The following is a 20108-nucleotide window of genomic DNA, read 5'->3' as shown; positions in this document are numbered from 1 at the left end:
ATCAGATTCCCACAGGCAAAGACAACATACAAAATGCAGTTTGGGTGCTCAGAAGGTCAAAGTAAAACTGGAAATAGTAAAGTAGGTATGATTGAGTTTATCGATAAATTCCTATGCAAAACCCTTTTTATGTATACTGGAATCACTATCACTTCCTCAAAGTTCCATAGGCTGCAGAGCCGGGGGGGGGGCCATGGCCCAGCCAGTGTTAAGCAGACCTGTATTAAATCAGTATGGCTACTGTCTGAGAATTGCAATGCTATTGAAATTGGACCCAGCTACCCCTCCCTACAGACAGAGGGGTGGATGGGCCAAATTTCAATGTGTGGCATTGCGGTACTACTGAAATTTGACTGGCCGCCCCTCTGTCCAGACGGAGAGGTAACTGGGCCAAATGGTGTTGTGACCTGATGCATGGGGAGTCTATCCCTGTAAAGCAGAGTGCAGAGGAGTCCACCAAGAACTCAATTCCTAGAGGCACCAGCTCATGCCTTGAGTGAGTTAGAGAGAGGGGAGGCTCCCCATCCAAGCAAAACCCATCATCTCTATGTGAGAGGGGAAGTGACCAGGGACTGGAACAAAGTCCCTGCCAGGGGGAGAGGAATTTGCTTTTCCCCCCAAAAAAATATCTGAGGGAGTCAAGGGAATCAAAACCTGCAACACAGAGCAGGAAGAAGGAGCAATGAGATAGAAGTTGAGCACATGGCAAGTTAATGGAATGGCAACATTTTAAAATCAAACCATTTGTCTCTCAGCTGCAGCCATAAGTGTAATTTTAAGTTTTGTCTAAATTTGTTCTAATGAAAGAATATTTTTCTTCTGTTTATTTAAGGATTCTCATATTCCTTCAGTCTCTTAATGTGTACTTCAGACTTCCACTTGTATGGAGGAAATAAACAAAGACTGATGCATCCGTTCTGTCAGATCAGCCTTTTTTTTTTTAAGCACAGAAACAGGAAATTACCTCTTGAACTTGCACTTATCTTATTACCATCTCAGGAAGACCATGGGGTAACGAGCATGAGGTAGCAACACAGCGTTGCCAACATCGCTATATCAACATTCTCACCACAGTAAAAATGGTGACAGGAAAACTCATATGAGGAAAGGGAAGGAAAAGAAAAAAGACAACAGAAGGTTACATCAACTCCTCTACATCCTCAGTTTATCATTTAGCTTAGGCAATTGATCTTAGGGAGGAAGGGAAGTCTTGTTATTAAAGCCTCGGATTGAGACCCAAAAAACCTGGTTTCTATTCCTGGATCACCCTACGCCAGTCACAGGGAAAGTCATTTGGTCTCTCATTTTCCCACTAAGTGAATCTTCATCTGGAAGGGGCTCTAGAAAATTGAAATATTGATTTCATGGTTTCATAGAGTTTAATGTCAGAAGGGACCCTTAGATGATCAAGTTTGACCTCCTACATATCACATGCCATTATATTTCACCAAAGTACCCCTATGTTAAGACCAAATGCTTCACTTAAATTAAAGTATTTTAGTCCTCAGGAGACTACACTGTCAGAGAAAACAAAAGACTGAGATATTAACTTATTTGTGAAAATATCCTCAAAACACTGTTCCCCCATCTAACACAAACAATGCTTTAAAAAAAGCTGAAGAAGCTGCATCTGCTAAGTGTTTAGTAATTTGTAGAACAGCTTGTGCCTCCTAGGAATCTATAGTTGAAATCCTTTTCTGAAGGCTTTGAGGATATGGGTAGTTCAGAGCAATGGTTCTCCCACATTTTGTGAGAAAGATCTTCTTGTGGATTGCCTCTCTTCCCAAATCTTTACTTTCCACACAGAGGCTCTTATAGAACACCAAAAGGGGCTTACTAAATATAATTTTAGCACTATGTGCATTGGAAACAGTAGCTACAAGAAGTGTAGAAGAGACAGATTTTTCATTCCAATGTCTGATATTTGTTCTAACAGTAGAATCATGTCAATGATGGTTGTGGGGAGATGAAAAATACCCACACAATCCACCAAAACTGTTACATTGGCACCTTGATCAATCGATCCTTCAGCCCTCAAATAGATTGCACTGATCACAACACATCTTCTATTCTTCTCTTATCCTGGCCTTTCTTCTCCATGTGCAGCCATGCCTTTTCACAATAAAATCGTCTCATCTCTTTGGAGTTTGGCTGAGTGGTCATTTCAGTTCCCCTGGGTACCACTCGGTGACAGCTGCAGTCCATCGATTATCAGTGAGCCTAGCTATATGCCCGGCTCATCACATTTTACTGTATCTGCTTTGAACAATGATGTTCTGCATTCCACTCTGCTATCTGATCACTTCATTGGGGACTCAGACGCAGATTTAAATCCCCAGAATTCTTCTTTCCACCGTCCTCTCTGGGACAAACAGTTGTTGCTCCTCTATCTTCGTCAGCACATGTTTCACTGGCGTACAACATTGTCGGCAGTACTGTTGAGTTGAAGAGGTTGATGTGCGTTGCCTTGTTGATTTTTCCTTGGAAGACATCCTTGATAGAATTGAATGCATGTCAACCGGCTTTCTTTCTTTGTGAGAGTTCCCCTTCCTGGTCGTGGCACATGTCAATTTCTTGGCCTATACAGATGTATTGTTCAACTTCTTCTATTTGTTCTCCTTTGACTAATATTTGGGCTTTTGGCAAGGCATCAAATCAGATCAATTTCATTTTAGAGCGGTTCATTTTCAGTCCGACTTAGCTGCTTTTTGTGTTGAATTCTCGCAGCATTTTCTGTAGTTTGATAGTGTTTTCAGCCATCAACACGATATCATTCACGAATCTGAGGTTGCTTACCTGCTTTCCATTGATGCTGATTCCACGCTTCCAGTTCATCCACCTCATTACCATTTCAAGGCAGGCTGTGAAGAGTTTCAGTGAAACCGTGTCTCCTTGCTTCACACCCTTTTTGACTGGGATGCGAAGGGGAGTGTCAAATAAAGATATATCCATACTGCAATCAGAATTTGCTTCCTTTAGTAGTTTGTGTCAATGTCCTGCTCTGCAAGAGCTTACAGCATTGCCCTGATCTCTACGCTGTTGAATGCTTTTTCATAGTTAACGAAGGCAATGCATAAATGGAATTTGTATTCCTTTAAGTGCTCTAATAGCTGGTTTATAGTAAAGATATGGTCCAATGTACTGAAATTCCTTTGAAAACATGCCTACTTTCTTAGCTGCTGCTCATCCAGACTCTGTGAGAGTTGATTTGTTATTATTATTAGCCTGTAGACATGTGAGAGCAGGCATATTGGATGATAGTTCTTTAGATCTTCATGATTGCCTTTCTTGTACAGCAAACTGGTGTTGGACTCCTTCCAGTTGGATGGTATATTTCACATTTCCAAGTAACGGCTAAACCTCTGAACAAGGGTTTTCCAGAGGTCATGACCTCCAGTTCTTATTGTTTCAGTTGTCAATACATCTTTTCCTGGAGCTTTTCCTTCCTTCATTTGGTAAATTGCATGTTGAACTTTGCAGACAAGGACTGGAAGTACGCGCTCATTGGTCTGTTGAAGAGTTGGTAGCGGGACATTTATATGAGATGCAAAGAGTTCAGTGTAGAAATCTTTGCAGACCACTTCCATCCCTGTTCTGTCAATTACTGCTTTTCTATCCTTGTTCTTCAGCACCATTATTGTCAACCTGTACAGCGTTAATTCCCGTTAGCATTTTTTGAGGCTTCTGTGATCTTCAGACATCTTTAAGAGCCTTTCATTTCGGTGCTTCTCAAAGTTCTCCTTTAGTCTTCTTCTTAGCAGCTTGCAGAGGAGAGAGTACTCAAGTTTGTTACCATCATTTTGCTTCATATTCCTCTGCTTCTCTAGCAAATTCCTCGTTTCCTCTGAGATTCTTCCCTTCACTCTTTTCAGTCTTTCTTTCTTGGCTAATTTCACGCATTGGCTCAACTTATCAGCGATGTTTTTATAGTCCTCATTGCAGTTATCTATGAGACACTGGTACACTACATTTTTATCTATGTATCTAGGTATTTGTACTATACTTATTACCAAGGCATCTCAAGTGCTTCAAGAACAATTATAGGGAAAAAGGAGAGAAGTGTCATTACCAAATGTTCATGTGAGATGAAGCAGCGAAAAAATCAGGGGGCAAGAACAAGAGATCTGAAGGGAAGAGGAGGTAGAAAGCAAATAAGGATGAAGAAATGAGAGAAAGACGGCAACAAGTTGGAGGAGAAAGAATCTTAACAGCAAGAGCCAAAGACAGAAAGTGAAAGAATGAGGTCCAAGTGGGACAAAATTTAGGGGCACAATATTACTAAAGTGGCCCCTGTATTTGTGGAATGATTTTTTCCAGATCATTTATGAATATGTTGAACAGCACTGGTCCCAGTACAGACCGTTGGGGGAAATCCTTGTTTCCTGTCTTTTAACCAGTTACTGATGCATGAGAGGACCTTCCCTCTTATCCCATTACTGCCTAGTTTGCTTAAGAGCCTTCAGTGAAGGACGTTGTCAAAGGCTTTCTGAAAGTCCAAGAACATTATGTCCACTGAACCACCCTTGTCCACATGCTTGTTGACACCCTCAAAGAATTCTAATAGATTGGTGAAGCATGATTTCCCTTTACAAAGCCATGTTGACTCTTCCCCAACATACTGTGTTCCTGTATGTGTCTGATAATTATGTTCTTTACTATAGTTTCAACCAATTTGACTAGTACTGAAGTTAGATTTACCAGCCTGTAATTGGCAGGATCACTTCTGGAACCCTTTTTAAAAATTGGTATTACACTAGCTATCCTCCAGTCATCTGGTACAGAGGCTCATTTAAACAATAGGCTACATACCACACTTAGTAATTCTGCAACTTCATATGTGCTTATGGAGCTGAAGCATTATTTATACATAAGACTGTATAAAATATAAGCCAGTGAATATATGTGGTTCCCACAATGAATAACTGTAGTTCTCCAAGTGCCAATCAGCAGAACACAGTGACTGTGAGAGAATGCATGATCAATATATGTCCTTTTATTTGTCTCCAGTATTCTCCCTCTGTTTGTCTGCCTTGCTGTCTCTGACATCTAATAGCTCCTTTCTAAATCCTTCTTATTTCTTTGCTCTATTTATGAAGAATCAATATTACATTAATACTGTACATCTGGCAATGGGTAGCATGCTTTTATCCATTATGCTACAGACTTATCAAATTAAATGAGACAGTGAGAGTAGGTTGACACTGTTAAAGTAAATAACCCACTGCTTTAGTACTTATGACCCACTAAAGGTACATTTGGGCTGAAATGGCTCAGAATCATGTAAGTAACTTTAATGGGTTAGAAAATACAGTATCTGCTTACAGATCCTAGGAAATCCACTGTATGCTTAACTTTATCTACAGACAAGTATTTTGCTTCCAGCATGCTACTGATCTACTGCCACTGGCTCAGAAAGATCAGAGAAGAGATGTTAGGTTTGAACAAAAATGCCTGGCCTACATGTTAGGAAATGGCAAATATGGCCAAAATCCATATATGCCAGATTCCTATTCCATATATGCCAGATTCCTATTCCCAGGCAGGTAAGTTTTCCTTGCAAAAATACAGCTAAAGTTTCATAACTTTACAGATCCTGGGAATCAGCAAAGACTAGTACTACCCCCAGTGAGAAATATAAATGAGGGAAGGGTCACAGACCACAGACAGTGGAAGACATCCCCAAAATTAAACCTTTCTGACTTAATTTTCTTCTTAATGAAAAGCATCTCTCACAAGGGGGTTAGGTATTTATCAACAGTAATAATTCCCCCATCTCTACCAAAATATACTTGCTAGTGCCTGAAACTCTGAGTTCTCCCATGCCAACTCCAGATTCAGGAGCATGTGTGTGGCTTTTGGAATGCTTTTTTCCCCATTAATGGCATGTTGTGTGCTGTATGTGTGTGGGGGAAGGGGAGGAGGTGAGATGAGTATGTGCACACGTGTTTTCTGTGCTGTGATACCATATTGTACTAGGTTACCAGAGACTGATGTTTGACAATCCTGACATAACTAATCTGAACACTGAAGCTTATACTGTCACGAAAAATGAAATAGAACATAGTAAAATTACAATGTAATGGAAAGCAGAAAAGCTCGCAATTATCCTATTTAATTTTATTACTCTCTAGGTGACGGGGAAGGGAGAAAGGAGCGTGACAGAAAAAAAAATATATATATATAAATTATTATTATTATTACTGTGAAAGGTTTAATTAGAAAGCATGCATCAGTGCTTAGCTAAATTGTTATTTCTCAGATTGCTTTTCCAGAGCAATGATGTCCATGTGAAGTCATAGAGTTTAAGTTCGGAAGGAACTACCAGATCATCTAGTGTGACCTCCTGTATATCACTGGCTACCATTACCACCCAGCACTCACACACTAAATCCAACACCCAACATTAGACCAAAGTATTACAACGCACAGGAGAGTCGACTAGTACGTACTATTGGCAGAGAATAGGAGGGACCAAGGGGCACTGATAGCTGAGGTCCCCACAATGGCAGGGAAATGATTAACTGAGATGATCCCAGTGAGCAACCTGCACCCCATGCTGCAGACAAAGGTGAAACCCACCCAAAACCCAGGGCTGGCGCTTCCATTTAGGCAACATAGGTGGTCGCCTAGGGCGCCAGGATTGGGGGGGTGGCATTTTGCCGCCCTGAGCGGCAATTCGGCAGCAGGGGGTCCTTCCGCGCTCCGGGTCTTTGGAGGCAATTCTGCGGCGGGTACTTCACTCGCTCCGGGACCCACCGCCAAAGTGCCCCGAAGACCAGGAGCGTGGAAGGACTCCCCCGCCGCAGAATTGCCGACGACGACTGGGAGCACGGAAGGACCCCCTCCTAGGGTGCCAAAAACCCTGGTGCTGCTCCTGCCAAAACCACTGACAATCTGACCTGGTGGAAAATTCCTTACCCATCCTATATGCTTAGACCCTGACCATGTGAGCAAGAACCAGCCAGCCAAGCACCTGAGAGAGAATGCTCAGTACCACCTCAGACCACTGGCCTACCCCATCCAGTGTCCCATCTCCAGCTGTAGCCATCTCTGATACTTTAGGGGAAAGAGACAAAAAAATTAGCCAGAATACATGGGAAATGGGGTGGGGGGGGGAAAGAGGGGCAGGGGTGATCCATTTCTGACCTCTGCAGAAGACTGGCTGAAGCTTGAAGCATGAGATTTTAGGATTATAAGACAAACTGGAAGTCTCAGCTCTGCTGTCACAGAACAGAGCCAGGGCTACGACAACCTCCCCCGACTACAGTCTAGGAAGACGTAATTCTTTCCAATATATAGAAGACTGACCAGTATTAGTAAATTGAACATGCTCACAGAGAAGGGAGGGAACCAGTGAGAGGGAACTTTCAGTGACTAAATAAGCCCCCTGCATATCAGTCTTAAAGGCAAAAGTAAAGTGATTGTGACTTATGCCTGGCTGTGCTCTCCTCTGACTCTCAGAGAGCTGCAGTATAACACGATGATTCCATCTAGCAACTTCTTTCCATATTGGGCTAGAGTCAGCTTATCTGCCTTATACACACTTCTCTTCCACTATGCACCACATAGTTAGGCTCTGCTTGAAAACCAACTCCTCTGCCTTCCATGCTTAGTGCTGACCTATCAAGATCATATGTCTAACATATCAGGTGTAAAAATGGCTCCAATTGTGATAGCGGTCCAGGATAATAGGCAGGGGCCTAAACATTGTTGCCTTTCTGCTGCTGGGTCTAATGAAGAGGAGAAGCAATAAGTGCAACGTGAACAAGGAAGAGCCAGCTATGTGGTTTTCCAGAATTAATCCGATTTCCCCTCACCAGGGACCACTACATCTGAAAATTCATGGCCCCTGGGTGGGGCGGGGGTGGGACTTTAAAAAAGAGACTGAACAATAATTATTCCTTGTGCAGGGTCTCTGGATCCAAACTGGCTTAGCCCACCATTCATGATAAGTGACCATGTCACCAATCCAAGGCATACCCACTCTCCATTTACAACAGAATCATTCCCAGCTCAGATTCCCTGATCCTGTCTTCCTCATATACAAATCTGTGTGCCTTTTAAATCTGGAAATTGAACTAGCTTTTGCAATTTATATGTACTCTCAGCTATTCCCATTTTTATTAAACTTACTGCAGACTGATACTTTGAAGCAATAGCTCAGGAAGACAGACTGTACCCACACAGGGAGAGATATTTCTCCTCCTTGCAAGTTTACATAATTGCTGTGCATCAACATTAATCATATCTTCTGAAAAGCAGTTTCTCAGATCTCTTGTATGGGATCACAGTAAAGTGAACCAGGTAGTCAAATGGCTATTTGGATTTAGATTCCTTCATCACTGCCAAAGGAGGAATCTAAATTCAAATCCTATCTTCTCTTTTATAGAGTTGCCAAAGGCTGAAAGCCCAATCGGGAAGCATGCAGCCTCCTGGATGATGAGTTATCCCTCTTATTGCTTCACCAGTGACCCTGAATGCTTTTGGCACAGACCCCGAGTAGAGCTCTCTCCGCCCTTTTTCACTAGATTAGAGTTGCTTGCAGGGACAATTGGTTATGTAGAAAATGGCAAAACAATTTATTTTCCCCTAAGTTTCTGCCTGTTCCCTATAATAGGCTTGAACCATCTGTCTGTGCCTGAGGGAATGTTTCTGTAGGTGGAGGTGAAAAGAGAGGACTTCCCCATTTCGCCCCCACCCCAAATCAAGCTGCAGCCCAGCAGAAAAGGTCATTTTTGATGAAAATGTCTAAAACATTTAATGAGTTACAGTGAGAGGCAGAAGCACCTCAGTTCCCATTCTTCTTCAGATGCACTTAGGAGCATCTAGCAAAGACTGACAGGATACAATGGGGGGAACGTCATGTGTGTAAGTATAAAACTTACAGTATGTGACATTATACATGCTGTTTAAAACATCAAAATAGATGAAAACTCTATATAGTCCTCAGAAAAATAAGTGGTACTAAGATAATGTTCCAGAGACCAATATCTACCTAATAGAATCAAACAGAAGTCCAGGCACTGGTTACAGTCCAGAAAAACAAGAAAGCGATTGCAGTAAAAAAGGAACAAATTAGATGTAAATAATAGACTTCTGTGCCAGGGAAATGAAGCAAAAAATCACTATGGTAACTATTAATTTTTAGTTCTCAGACTAATGATGATCTGAGGAAATCAAAAGTAGTAATCCCAGCAAGGAAAGATGGAAATGTCATGAAACCAAAAGAAACATGGTCCAATTCTTATGGCCTTCTCCCCACACCAAAACATGGCAGTCACAGCCTCCTCATATGTCCCCCGACTGATGTCAAACAAATTAACATTAAATCAAGGAACCTGCTTTATAAAAACAATAAAGAACATGTCATCCACTAATATATATGTGAAAGAAACCTTATCTGAGAATATTTGAGATATTGGAAGATATGTTTTCATACTGAAAATAAGCTTTCACCATACTGCAGGTCCTTTCATGTATTGATGTCCTTTGAGAAACATGCAATAACCAAAAACAAAATGTCAGTCTTTGCAGTGGAGTGTGACTAACATTTTACCTTTCCTATAAGCCATAAATCCCAATGACTTCAGAATGTATGGTGGGTTTGAATGTTTCAGTGGTATCGATGCATTTACTTAAGTTAACACTTTTCAGGGTGCTATTCAAATAGAGCTGATCAAGTAATCCAGCACATTTTCTTGAGCAGCTTTTGATTTTCTCAAATTTATTTGTTAAAAAAATTAGACACTGAATCATCTCTGTAAATAATTCTTGCCATGTAGATTGTTTACTGGCACCTGATTGTAAAGAATCTGATATATGAAATTCAGCTGTGTTGGCTAGGCTGGCTTGGAGACAAGTCATGTGGTACTCTTTCTATTTCCTGATTGGCTAAGAATATATCTTAGACACTTGTTTCTGGAGCAAATACCATGCTAATGAATTTCAAATCTACATTTTGATTAATATATCTAATATTTACTTAAAATTGCCATTTCCATTAATATTATCATCAATAAACTCATCGACTAAAATATATGTAGATAATGTGAACTAAAAGGGCTCCAACACAGGAGCTTCCCCCCTCTAATTTGCCCAGTTTTAATTTCAAATGTTGCTATGAACAAATGTGTAATACCAGAGCATATATCTGACTTTGGCAGTGTCTTGTAGATCCATACACATCCTGCAGGTGGTCACGCTTGATGATGATGATGATGAGTACACACTGTTTGAAAATCAGGCTCCTTCGAGGTATCCCGGGCAGGACACCAAGATATGAAGACACCCACAATCACTAGTCATGCCCACGCTAGAAGGGCAGGTTCAGGTCCCTTTGAAAATTTCCTTGCAAGAAACTGTGTACATTTCCATGCTTACATTTATATGTATTATTTCTGCAACCGCATTAGGAAATGGCCTTTTCCATGCCTCAACGCCCAATTTGCACAGATAATCATGGTAATTACACACACAAACATAAGCTTGCAAATACACAAATTCTTCAGTGCAGACCTCCAGCTTCCCAGTTCAATCCACTGTGACTCTAGACAGATAGCATTTTGAGAGCTCAGAAACGTGCATGTTCTGAGTATTGTCCAGAATTGTGAAAAGTTTGTAGACAGCATTCCTGACTGCAGCATGTCAGGCATCCATGGGCCTTGAAATATAAACTACTGAACAAAAACTACAATAAAGTCACCCATAACTAGGAGCTACGCCATTCCATTCATTAAAAAAAATCTAGCTAGGATATGTAGTGAGTTGCATAGTTGAAGTGAAATAGGCATGGAGTATGAAAGAAGAAAAGCTGAAAGTTCAGAAGCTCCACAAACTCAAAAGCAGTTTTGGTTTAAAAAAAAAAAAAGCTCAAGATTTTGGATGATAGTCAGGAATTACTCAGCAATCAGAGTCAGTACAGTAATAGAAAAATATCCCACTCTGTGACTAATGTACACCAAAATGTGTTGCCTAAAATCTATTCCATATTCAACTGTCATTTTATTTTTATGAATTATCAGGATGTGAGTAAGTTTAATAAATATGAAAATTTATTCTGTGAAAAATATAAATTTCTTGCCACTTTAATAAGAAAAGGGAAGGGGAAAGCTGTTTACAGTTGTAAGTGGTATATTTAAACGCAGCGGGTGAAATCATAACCCCCCTGAAGTCAATGGGAGTTTCACCCAGTATCTTTCTTTGCTTCTTATTGGAATTGCTGCCTATCTAACTACAAAGGAGTTGCCTGCAAGTACTAGAGATTAAGGTCCACACAGTTCCCTTACACTGCATGTGTTTATTAGTGTGTATTTCTCCCTGTTTAATGGGGTATATGGCAACCTCTATTGATGCATATATAAGGAAAAGAGCCCCATCCTTCATATATAAAGCCCATACAAAAACATTGTCTGCACAAGCCATATACTTATCAATTAAGCAAAAGAATATTTCTGTTGGCATGTTGGCTGCAGTATATTTCCCATCTTACCTCTCCATTCTCCAGTGGTTGAATCTTGGAGTAAAATGAAGTGCATATAACTTCATCATCTTTTGCATAGGATGGAGGCCCTCTGCGGGGAAGAATGTTGTAACGTGTCAGGCATTCTGTGTCTGTTACAGCATAATACTGCCATGGCTGATAGTTAACACCATCCAGTGAACGCTCCAAAATCCAGTTCCCAGGTCGAGGGGCATTAGCTGCTTTCACAATAACATATGCAATCTGGAATACCTGGAGAACAAATTAAAAATATACATAAATGTGTATTTATATATTCATTTTCTGCCAAAGTAAAAAAGCTAAATATAGTCAATTCTCATTTGAGAATTTTTCCCTGAAAATGAAAGGAGGCAACACCTTGCAGTGAAAGTCTTTGACGTGAAAATATCCCTTCTCCAGAAAAATTTCTACAAGAAAGAAAGTTCCACTGTGACAGCACAGACTTTTTGAAGTGTGATAAAAAAAACCCTCCAGATTCAATCTAACTCACTAGAGAATTGCCGAACTCCTTCAGTTTCATTTGAAATATTTAAAATTTTATCTTTGCATATGGTATTTACATTTGTACAATTTACTATATAGCAATATGTGCATATACACATGCATTTGTGCATACATATACACACAAACACCTTTTGTAACAGTTACCCATTTCCCAAACTCTATTATCATTTTCTCTCTCATGTGAAACTCTGTGGTTAAGACACTAGTAGTAATCATGTCATATGAAATCTCTCCATAAAACATTCTTGGCCACATCACATGGCTTCTGCACAGCTGCCAGAAATAAGCCTTATAGGATAGAGATACCTGATACAGTTGTGGAACTCCTTGCCTGAGGAGGTTGTGAAGGCTAGGACTATAACAGGGTTTATAAAAGAGAACTGGATAAATTAATGGAGGTTAAGTCCATTAATGGCTATTAGCCAGGATGGGTAAGGAATGGTATTCGTGGCCTCTGTGTGTCAGAGGGTGGTGATGGACGGCAGGAGAGAGATCACTTGATCATTACCTGTTAGGTTCACTCCCTCTGGGGCCCCTGGCATTGGCCACTGTCGGTAGACAGGATACTGGGCTGGATGGACCTTTGGTCTGCCCCAGTACGGCCATTCTTATATTCTTAAGAAATGTCACTATAAACAGAATAATAGCATGTAATCAACACTTATTATTGTCTGTGTCATCTGTCTTTCCAGTTGATTTATCAAGGTTTTTTTCTGCTATCCTGCTTGCTGGGATTTGAGCCACGAACAATAGTTACATTTGTAGCTCCAGAACCACACTTGCTAATGATGCAGCATCTTTTCCCCAATAACATAGAGATACCACAGTACTAACAATGAAGCAGAGGAGTGAGAGCATAGGTCCCTGTTAGTAGGGATGAATGTACAGTGAATTAATAGTTAGAGTCGCCTTTCTATGAGGTAGTGCTGTGAGCACATACAGAAGGAGGCCGGAGGGAGAATATCATGCTAATTTCTGGCTTAATGGCTTCAATGTTGGATTTGGGAGAGTAACTGTGAAGAACATATATGACAAAAAATTATCAGATCTACACCTCAACTCCATCATTCTGCCCTCCAGGCACATACCAAGAACAAAATAGTTAAGATCCACAGTGCAATTTCAAGAAGTGAATTCTGCCCTCTGTGAAGCCCAAGTATTAACAATGCTTGCAGAGCTTTGGGATGGGATTAGGAGCAAGCAAGAGAAGCTCCCTGCTCTCTGCCCTCTTAAGAAGAAGTTCCTGCAGTATTTACAAGCACCATGCTGTCACAGCACTTGCCATCTGTTTTTCAACTTGAAAAACATGTGTATGGGAGTGGATTTGTTGAGGGTTGCCTTAGGTGGTGAGTATTACTGTGTCCACTCACAGCATGAGAACTTGGTTATGAACACTATTCTTGGTGGACGTATATCAGCATATAAACCAACAAACCCCTGAGCTAGGAAAGACTAACCGCACTATTCATTGCTCTCGTTCAATTACTCTCCTCCTATTTCATACATGCCCTTTAATCTCTTCATTGTTCTCACTTACTGACAGATTGAATTGCAGCCATAAATTACAGCCACACCGGATCACACTAACATATGTCATTTACTGTAAACAGTGTAAGATGGTTTAAAAATAGCTAAACTTTATTTTCTCCCCTCACTAAATTATGTTGTTTGAAAAGAAACAATCTAATTGGAGTGCTCAATTTTTTTTCCCCAAACACTGTATTGTAATTGTTGAGAAAAAACTGCATTGTCTAGGAGATCGTTTCTGATATATTTGTTCAGAAAGTTATTTTGGACTTTTTTTTTTGCATGGGTAATGGCTCCATTGAACTAAATAATTTCATATTACACTAATATGTCTGATCTAGTCCAGCCATGTAAACTTTTTTGGTTCAAAACATCCAGTCCAGAGATCTCAATGTGAAGTATTCCTAACAAATACTTTAGTATTTGAGTTTATATTCAAAGCTCAGATATTAGGACAACAGCAGAACTGCTGAAATCTGTGCAATCTCACTGAAATACATGATAGCAAATGAGAGTGTAGTGTTTGGTCTAACAACCCTAGAGTATTCACTGAAAAACAGAGATGGACTAGGAGTATTTTCTAGTGTTGAATACCCTCACTCTCCAATATCATCATTGGTCAAATAGATGTTCTCATTGCTGCAAAAACTGTTGCCACTCTCAGTTGTGTTGGGCTCTGCAGGGCTAACAGGAATAAAGGGAAGTAAAAGGCTGCTTTTACAACTAAAATAAGCAAACTTGCTGAGTATGAAGGTGCCATTTTTATAGTCATTCTTCAGATTGGAATCATACTTTAATAAGTATCCTGTGTATACTACAGAAGACTTAACCTAATTCCTTTCTCTTGTATTCCACTGAGATATTGCACATTATGGATGAGTTATCAGTTGATTACATATCTTTTGGTTCTCTTTGTGTTAAGAAAAAGTAATAAAGTTTTAAAGAAAATATAAAGGGAAAGAAAATAAACAGTTGACATGCTGCAGCTCATGGAATTTTTTTCTTAACTTAAGAAAACACTTTAGTAGTGTAATACATAAAGATTCATTTTTAAACACACATTAGTTAGAGTTTTCAGCTGACCCAGAGCATTGTCTCTGTCCTGCCTTTGACTTGAAAATTCCAAAAGTAGCTTTTGAAATGATGCCAAATTATTTACATTCCATGGAGTTATGAAACACATTCCATTTTTCTAGTTCATGTCTCCATTCATCAGCTGACCCGAAAGAGGGTGTCTTTGTAATGAAACAAGATTATTCCTTCAGGCTGGGCCATGCAATAGAATAGAAAAGCCTAACTTGGGAATTAAATAAATGTATTCCTGCTTTTCTTGAACCCCACAAAAGAGTGTGGACTAAATGGTCCCATTTAGACACAGACATGCATTGGGAGAGTTGTGGAAGTGCACGCCAGTAGGAGCTCAGGGAGAAACAGTTTCTTTTGGGCAGGCTGGTAATGCTCAATATGCACCATTAAAATGTAAATGTTCAGTGTCAGATCCCTCAGTTGGTGTAAGTCAATAAAGCTCCATTGATTAACACCATCTGAAAATAACACCCTTATGGTGGTAAATTCCTTGCTTTGGTACAGATTCCAAACATGCTTACAACAAAAAATGGAATAGGGATAATGGGGTGGCTGAATTAATTTTCAATAATTCTTACATCGATCCCGCGCCGTGAGGATGGGAGGTAAGTCGGAATAAGATATGTCAACTTCAGCTACGGTATTCCCATAGCTGAAGTTGCGTATCTTACATCGACCTCCCCTCCCCCCCCCATGTAGACCAGGCCAAAGTTTGCCAATCTGAATGTGAAAAAAGAGCAGAGCAGTACCAAACTGCCTACTGGCATATAGCAGCCAATTAGCACAGCAGCGCTGTACAGAAGGAGCTGTTTCCAGTTACTTCGTTCATGTGACTATAACATAATTAGTAGGGGAAATACTCTAAATAGTCCTCTGAGTCTTTCCCAAATTATAGACAGAATGGGCCTCATGATGAGATACAAAATGAGTCTTGGGTCTCATTTTCATTGCTAATTATCTCAGCAGCAAAGTCTTCAAAACACACATTGAAAAATACACTTCCATATGTTATAGCACAGTCTCTTCTCAAGAATGGCTCAGAAGCTATAAGAAAGTGTATCCTACTGTACAGGATAATTCGCTACACTAATATTATTCAGATTGTGCTGAAGTGAATCATTAATCTGCATAAGGTTAGCCAATGAAGCAGGAATTTCCTTATGTGTTACTCCCACCTGCTTGCCTATTTCAAAAATAAATCCATCAGCTAATAGCATTTTTTGTAATTCAGAATAGCATCACTAATTAAATACAGTATTATATAGAATATTGCCCAACATCTCAGAACCTAATTCCGAAAAACAGGGCTAATGTCTCAGAGTTATACCAACAATCTGGGCAAAATGTTTCTTTACTTGTTTCTTTCCTGTTATAGCTCTCTCTTTGATTTTTATTCTATACATCAATCAGGTAAACTGTAACATACACGTGGCATTCAGAATTTGGACAAAGGTTTATATTCTTATTTAGATGCTTAAGATGTATGAACATAATTAACCTCATTCCGCAAATTGTGTTGATAGATCTAAGACGTTTTTTCCATTCGTAATTAATTTTTAATCCTTATGGTTGCAAAAATATCCTCCTAAACTTAACACTAACATTGTTTATAGTCAGTTCCTCTTCCTGAATTTACAAATAGGCAACCTAAAACAACTCTGATAGGTATGAACTACCCATTCATCTCAATGATGCATTAACTCTGGAATGCAATGATAATAAATGGGATGTCAACATTGTTAACTGTTTTACTGCTGATCATTTTACAAGAAACATACTAATGCTGGATGCAGTGGAGGATAATGAACCAGGGCAAAGGGATGTTGTCAAGGGTTGTTGAGGTGGGGAATGAGGAGGACTTCAAGCCATTGTTCTTGCCTCTATTGCTCTTTTATCCCCTCAAAATATTGTATACATAAGTAACCTCCTGTCCTATCCACAAAGGGCCAGCAAAGAGGGAATTTATTTAGTCAACGAGTCAGTAGAAATAACTGCATCTCTGTGCCAGGTTCTAACATCTGACAGAATGAGTCAATAAAAAAAATAATCATGCACTTCTAAGGCTTTGTCTACACTTGTGTGAAGGTTTTACACGATACCTTGTTGAAAACAGAAAAAAATTATTTGTCAACATCCTTCCTTTTTATTCCATTCAGTCTCTTCTTGCAAGAATATGCAGCCAATATAGTAAATTTCTCATACTGATGTACGTGGAGGTTATGAATGTTTGCAAAGTGAAAAAAAATTCTGGGACTTCAGTATTTAAGATGCCCATATTATTTCTCTAGCACAGACATGGGCAAACTACAGCCCTCGGGCAAACTACATCGACCTGCGGGACCATCCTGCCCAGCTGGGGAGCCTAGTCCCCGGCCCCTCCCCTGATGTCCCCCCTCCCCCGCAGCCATGCCGCCGCACGGGCCGCACTCTGGCCTGCCGCTCCCGCTGGGCAGTGTGGGGAGCGCAGCTGGCCCTGGCCGGGTGTCGCAGCTGCAAGCTCTTGCTGCTGGTAAGGGGGCGGAGAGGCGGGAGGTTGGGTAAGGGAGCGGCGGGTCCTGAGGGGCAGTCAGGGAGGAAGGGGCGGATGGATGGGACGGAGGTTCTGGGGGGGCGGTCAGGGAATGGGGAACAGGAAGGGTTGGGAGTGGGAGTCCAGGGGGCCTGTCAGAGGGTGGGGATGTGGATGGGGGTCGGGAGTGCAGTCAGGGGACAGGGAGCAGGGGGGGTTGGATAAAGGGGTGGGATCCCGGGAGCAGTTGGGGCGGGGGGTCCCGGGAGGGGGTGGTCAGGAGATGAGGAGCAGAGGGCAGTTGGCTAAGGGGTGGGAGTCCCGGGGCGGCTGTCAGGGGATGGGGATGTGGATGGGGTTGGGGTAGTCAGGGGACAGGGAGCAGAGGGGGTTGGATGGGTCGGGAATTCTGAGGGAGGCAGTCAGGGGACGGGCAGTGGGAGGGGGCAGATAGGGGTGGGGGCCAGGCTGGTTGGGGAGGCACAGTTTCGGAACCCCGATGTTGCCCTCGGGCCAAAAAGTTTGCCCACCCCTGGGCTAGCAGCAACACACATGAGCTCATGAAGCAACTCAACCTGGAGCCAGTGAATCAGGGCTGATAGTAGCAGCAAGAACATTTCCTGTTCCCATTGCTGCAGAATGCCTGGCAGAGAACCTTTACTTCTGAGGACATGGGAAGAGTAGACACCTCACACTGGTTAAAAAGGAGGGACTAGTCCAAGCCCAGATGAGACTTTGGTGATGAGTCATATTGAAATGCATACATTAGTAAGAGAGGATCTCAGAGCCAGCTGCAGAAGGATGTAGCTGGGATGAGAGAGTAAGGAGTCCTCAGATGAATAATAGTATTCTAATAGTCAGATTTTGTATACCGAACATCACCTGTGCATCAGGAAATACAAATATAATCACCATCCGAATAAAATTAATACAATATCAATTCCTGTACTACACAGTTAGTTTCATATCCATATTTTAAAATCATTATTAACAGTGTATACTGGTTTCTTTGTATGCAGAATAACATGTCCCTCCACTGGATGAAATATTAGACCTGCAGTGTTTGTCATTTTGTAAAAGTCTTGCTTTCTAATGGCTTTTACATCTGAAAGAAATACTAAGTCCAACTACTACTGATCGCTATTAAGCCGATTTTTCATTACTACTTGGTGTAGCAGCTCATGCTTTTGAAGACAGCCATCATGCACTCAGTTCCCTACACCACATTTGTCAGTCATTTGTCAGTTGTGGCATGTGGTCAGAGACCGTTACAAGAGTTTAAATCATGTGCCTCTTTCATTTCTGATAGAAGATAGGAATCTTTGACATCAGAATTTTTAAAGTAGTGGATATTTTTAAAAAATTAGCAGCTTTCTTCATGTCAGCAACTTTTAAAACTCTAAAGCCCAATTCAGATGTGGAAAAGAAGCTCATTTAAGAATAACATTTCTCTCAAAACTCCTCAAGCTGCCATGTAAATTTCTTTCTAACACTTTGTCATGAGAGAGACAGTCATATCACTTTTAAACATTCTGCTCTCACAGTCAGAGAAGCTATAATTGAAAATGCCAGCATGGGGAAAAAAGATGCTTAGTAGGAGTCAACTAATATCAATTTAGAGAACCGAACAGCTCCCTACCATGCTGTAGTTTGCCTTCTAATGACAGTATCTCTCTCCTGCTCATCTGAGTTGCTGCCAGCTTAAATGCTCCTACCAGATGGGGAGCCTGGGCTTAAAGCAGCATATGCTTGATTCCAAGGTAGTTTCTCCATAATGTGACAGACTTCACTAGTTACAACTGATCAGGGTAGGACTCTTTGTCCTGTTAAAATCTCATGAAGAGAGTGTCACAGAATATAAGGTGCCAGTGAACAGATTTTGAGGGCTAATGTGGGAAAAGCTTTGACATAGTGAACCCCAAAAATCTAAATCAGAACATCAATATCGGTAAATCTATCCATTTTCCAATTAGAAATTGTATTTATCTTCCTCCTGAAACAATAATATTCACTCATAAGGACATTTCAATTCTGTTCAGTCAATACAATCAAATGTATCATATTTGAGAAATGTACCCTAAATAAGAGTATAAAAATGCCTTTTTTTTCCTGTTCCAGCTTTCTCCACTACCACCACCTTTAACCATCAGAGTGACCACAGATCCTCTAAAAACCATGTTCTTCTTAAGAAAACTAGATACTTTACTAACATAACAGCTCTCACATTTTGAGCATGTTCTAAGCAGCAGAGAAACAGAATTCATCTCATTATTGTAACATTTAAAGGGGAAGTCTACTAAAACAAAACAAAACAAAAAACAAGCACTCTGTGAAAAGCCAGAGCACTGCAAAACTGGACCTGACTCCCAATCTGCCCAGCTGCTGAATACTTAGAGACACGTTAAGCTGAGTGAGGAGCGTAAGTGCCAGCATAGTTTCTAGCAGCCTCAGTTCTTTGTGATTCTCTCTACTTTCTGAACTTGCTGCTTAGTTGTCAAGGCCTATAAAGGATTAGTTGCTGTCTCTGGTCAACTTTTGTTGCTTCTTGTCTTTAGCCTTTATCACACCAGAGTTTAGGGGCAAAGTTAGTCTTTCACAGTCACTTCCTCTGTATGACAGTGGGAGAAAGCAACTTACATTTCTTCATTTCCTATGGCTCTACATTTCTTTCCATGGAGAAAACAAACAAAAGGAAGTTTTTTTTCACACAACACAGTCGACCTGTGGAACTCCTTGCCAGAGGATGTTGTGTAATAGGCCAAGACTATAACGGGGTTCAAAACAGAACTAGATAAATTCATAGAGGATAGGTCCATCAATGGCTATTAGCCAGGATGGGCAGAGATGGTGTCCCTAGCTTCTGTTTGCCAGAAGTTGGGAATGGGTGACAGAGGATGGCTCACTTGATGATTACCAGTTCTGTTCATTCCCTCTGGGATACCTGGCATTGGCCACTGTTGGAGGACAGGATACTGGGCTAGA

General features: G+C 40.8%; 1 protein-coding gene across 7 annotated transcripts in view; it reads right to left on the bottom strand.

Annotated features, from left to right (window-relative positions):
- Positions 1-20108, bottom strand: part of LAMA2 (laminin subunit alpha 2) — a 470353-nt gene that overhangs the window by 284295 nt on the left and 165950 nt on the right. For all 7 annotated transcript variants that reach the window (XM_065588563.1, XM_065588564.1, XM_065588566.1 and 4 more), the window contains exon 4: positions 11489-11731. In XM_065588563.1, the coding sequence (XP_065444635.1) occupies positions 11489-11731 (243 nt within the window). The remainder of the gene's footprint in view (positions 1-11488; positions 11732-20108) is intronic.

The sequence above is a fragment of the Chrysemys picta genome, chromosome 3 (assembly GCF_011386835.1).
Source record: "Chrysemys picta bellii isolate R12L10 chromosome 3, ASM1138683v2, whole genome shotgun sequence".
In the NCBI taxonomy this organism is placed as follows: Eukaryota; Metazoa; Chordata; order Testudines; family Emydidae; genus Chrysemys; species Chrysemys picta.
This window is presented reverse-complemented; position numbering and strand designations above follow the sequence as displayed.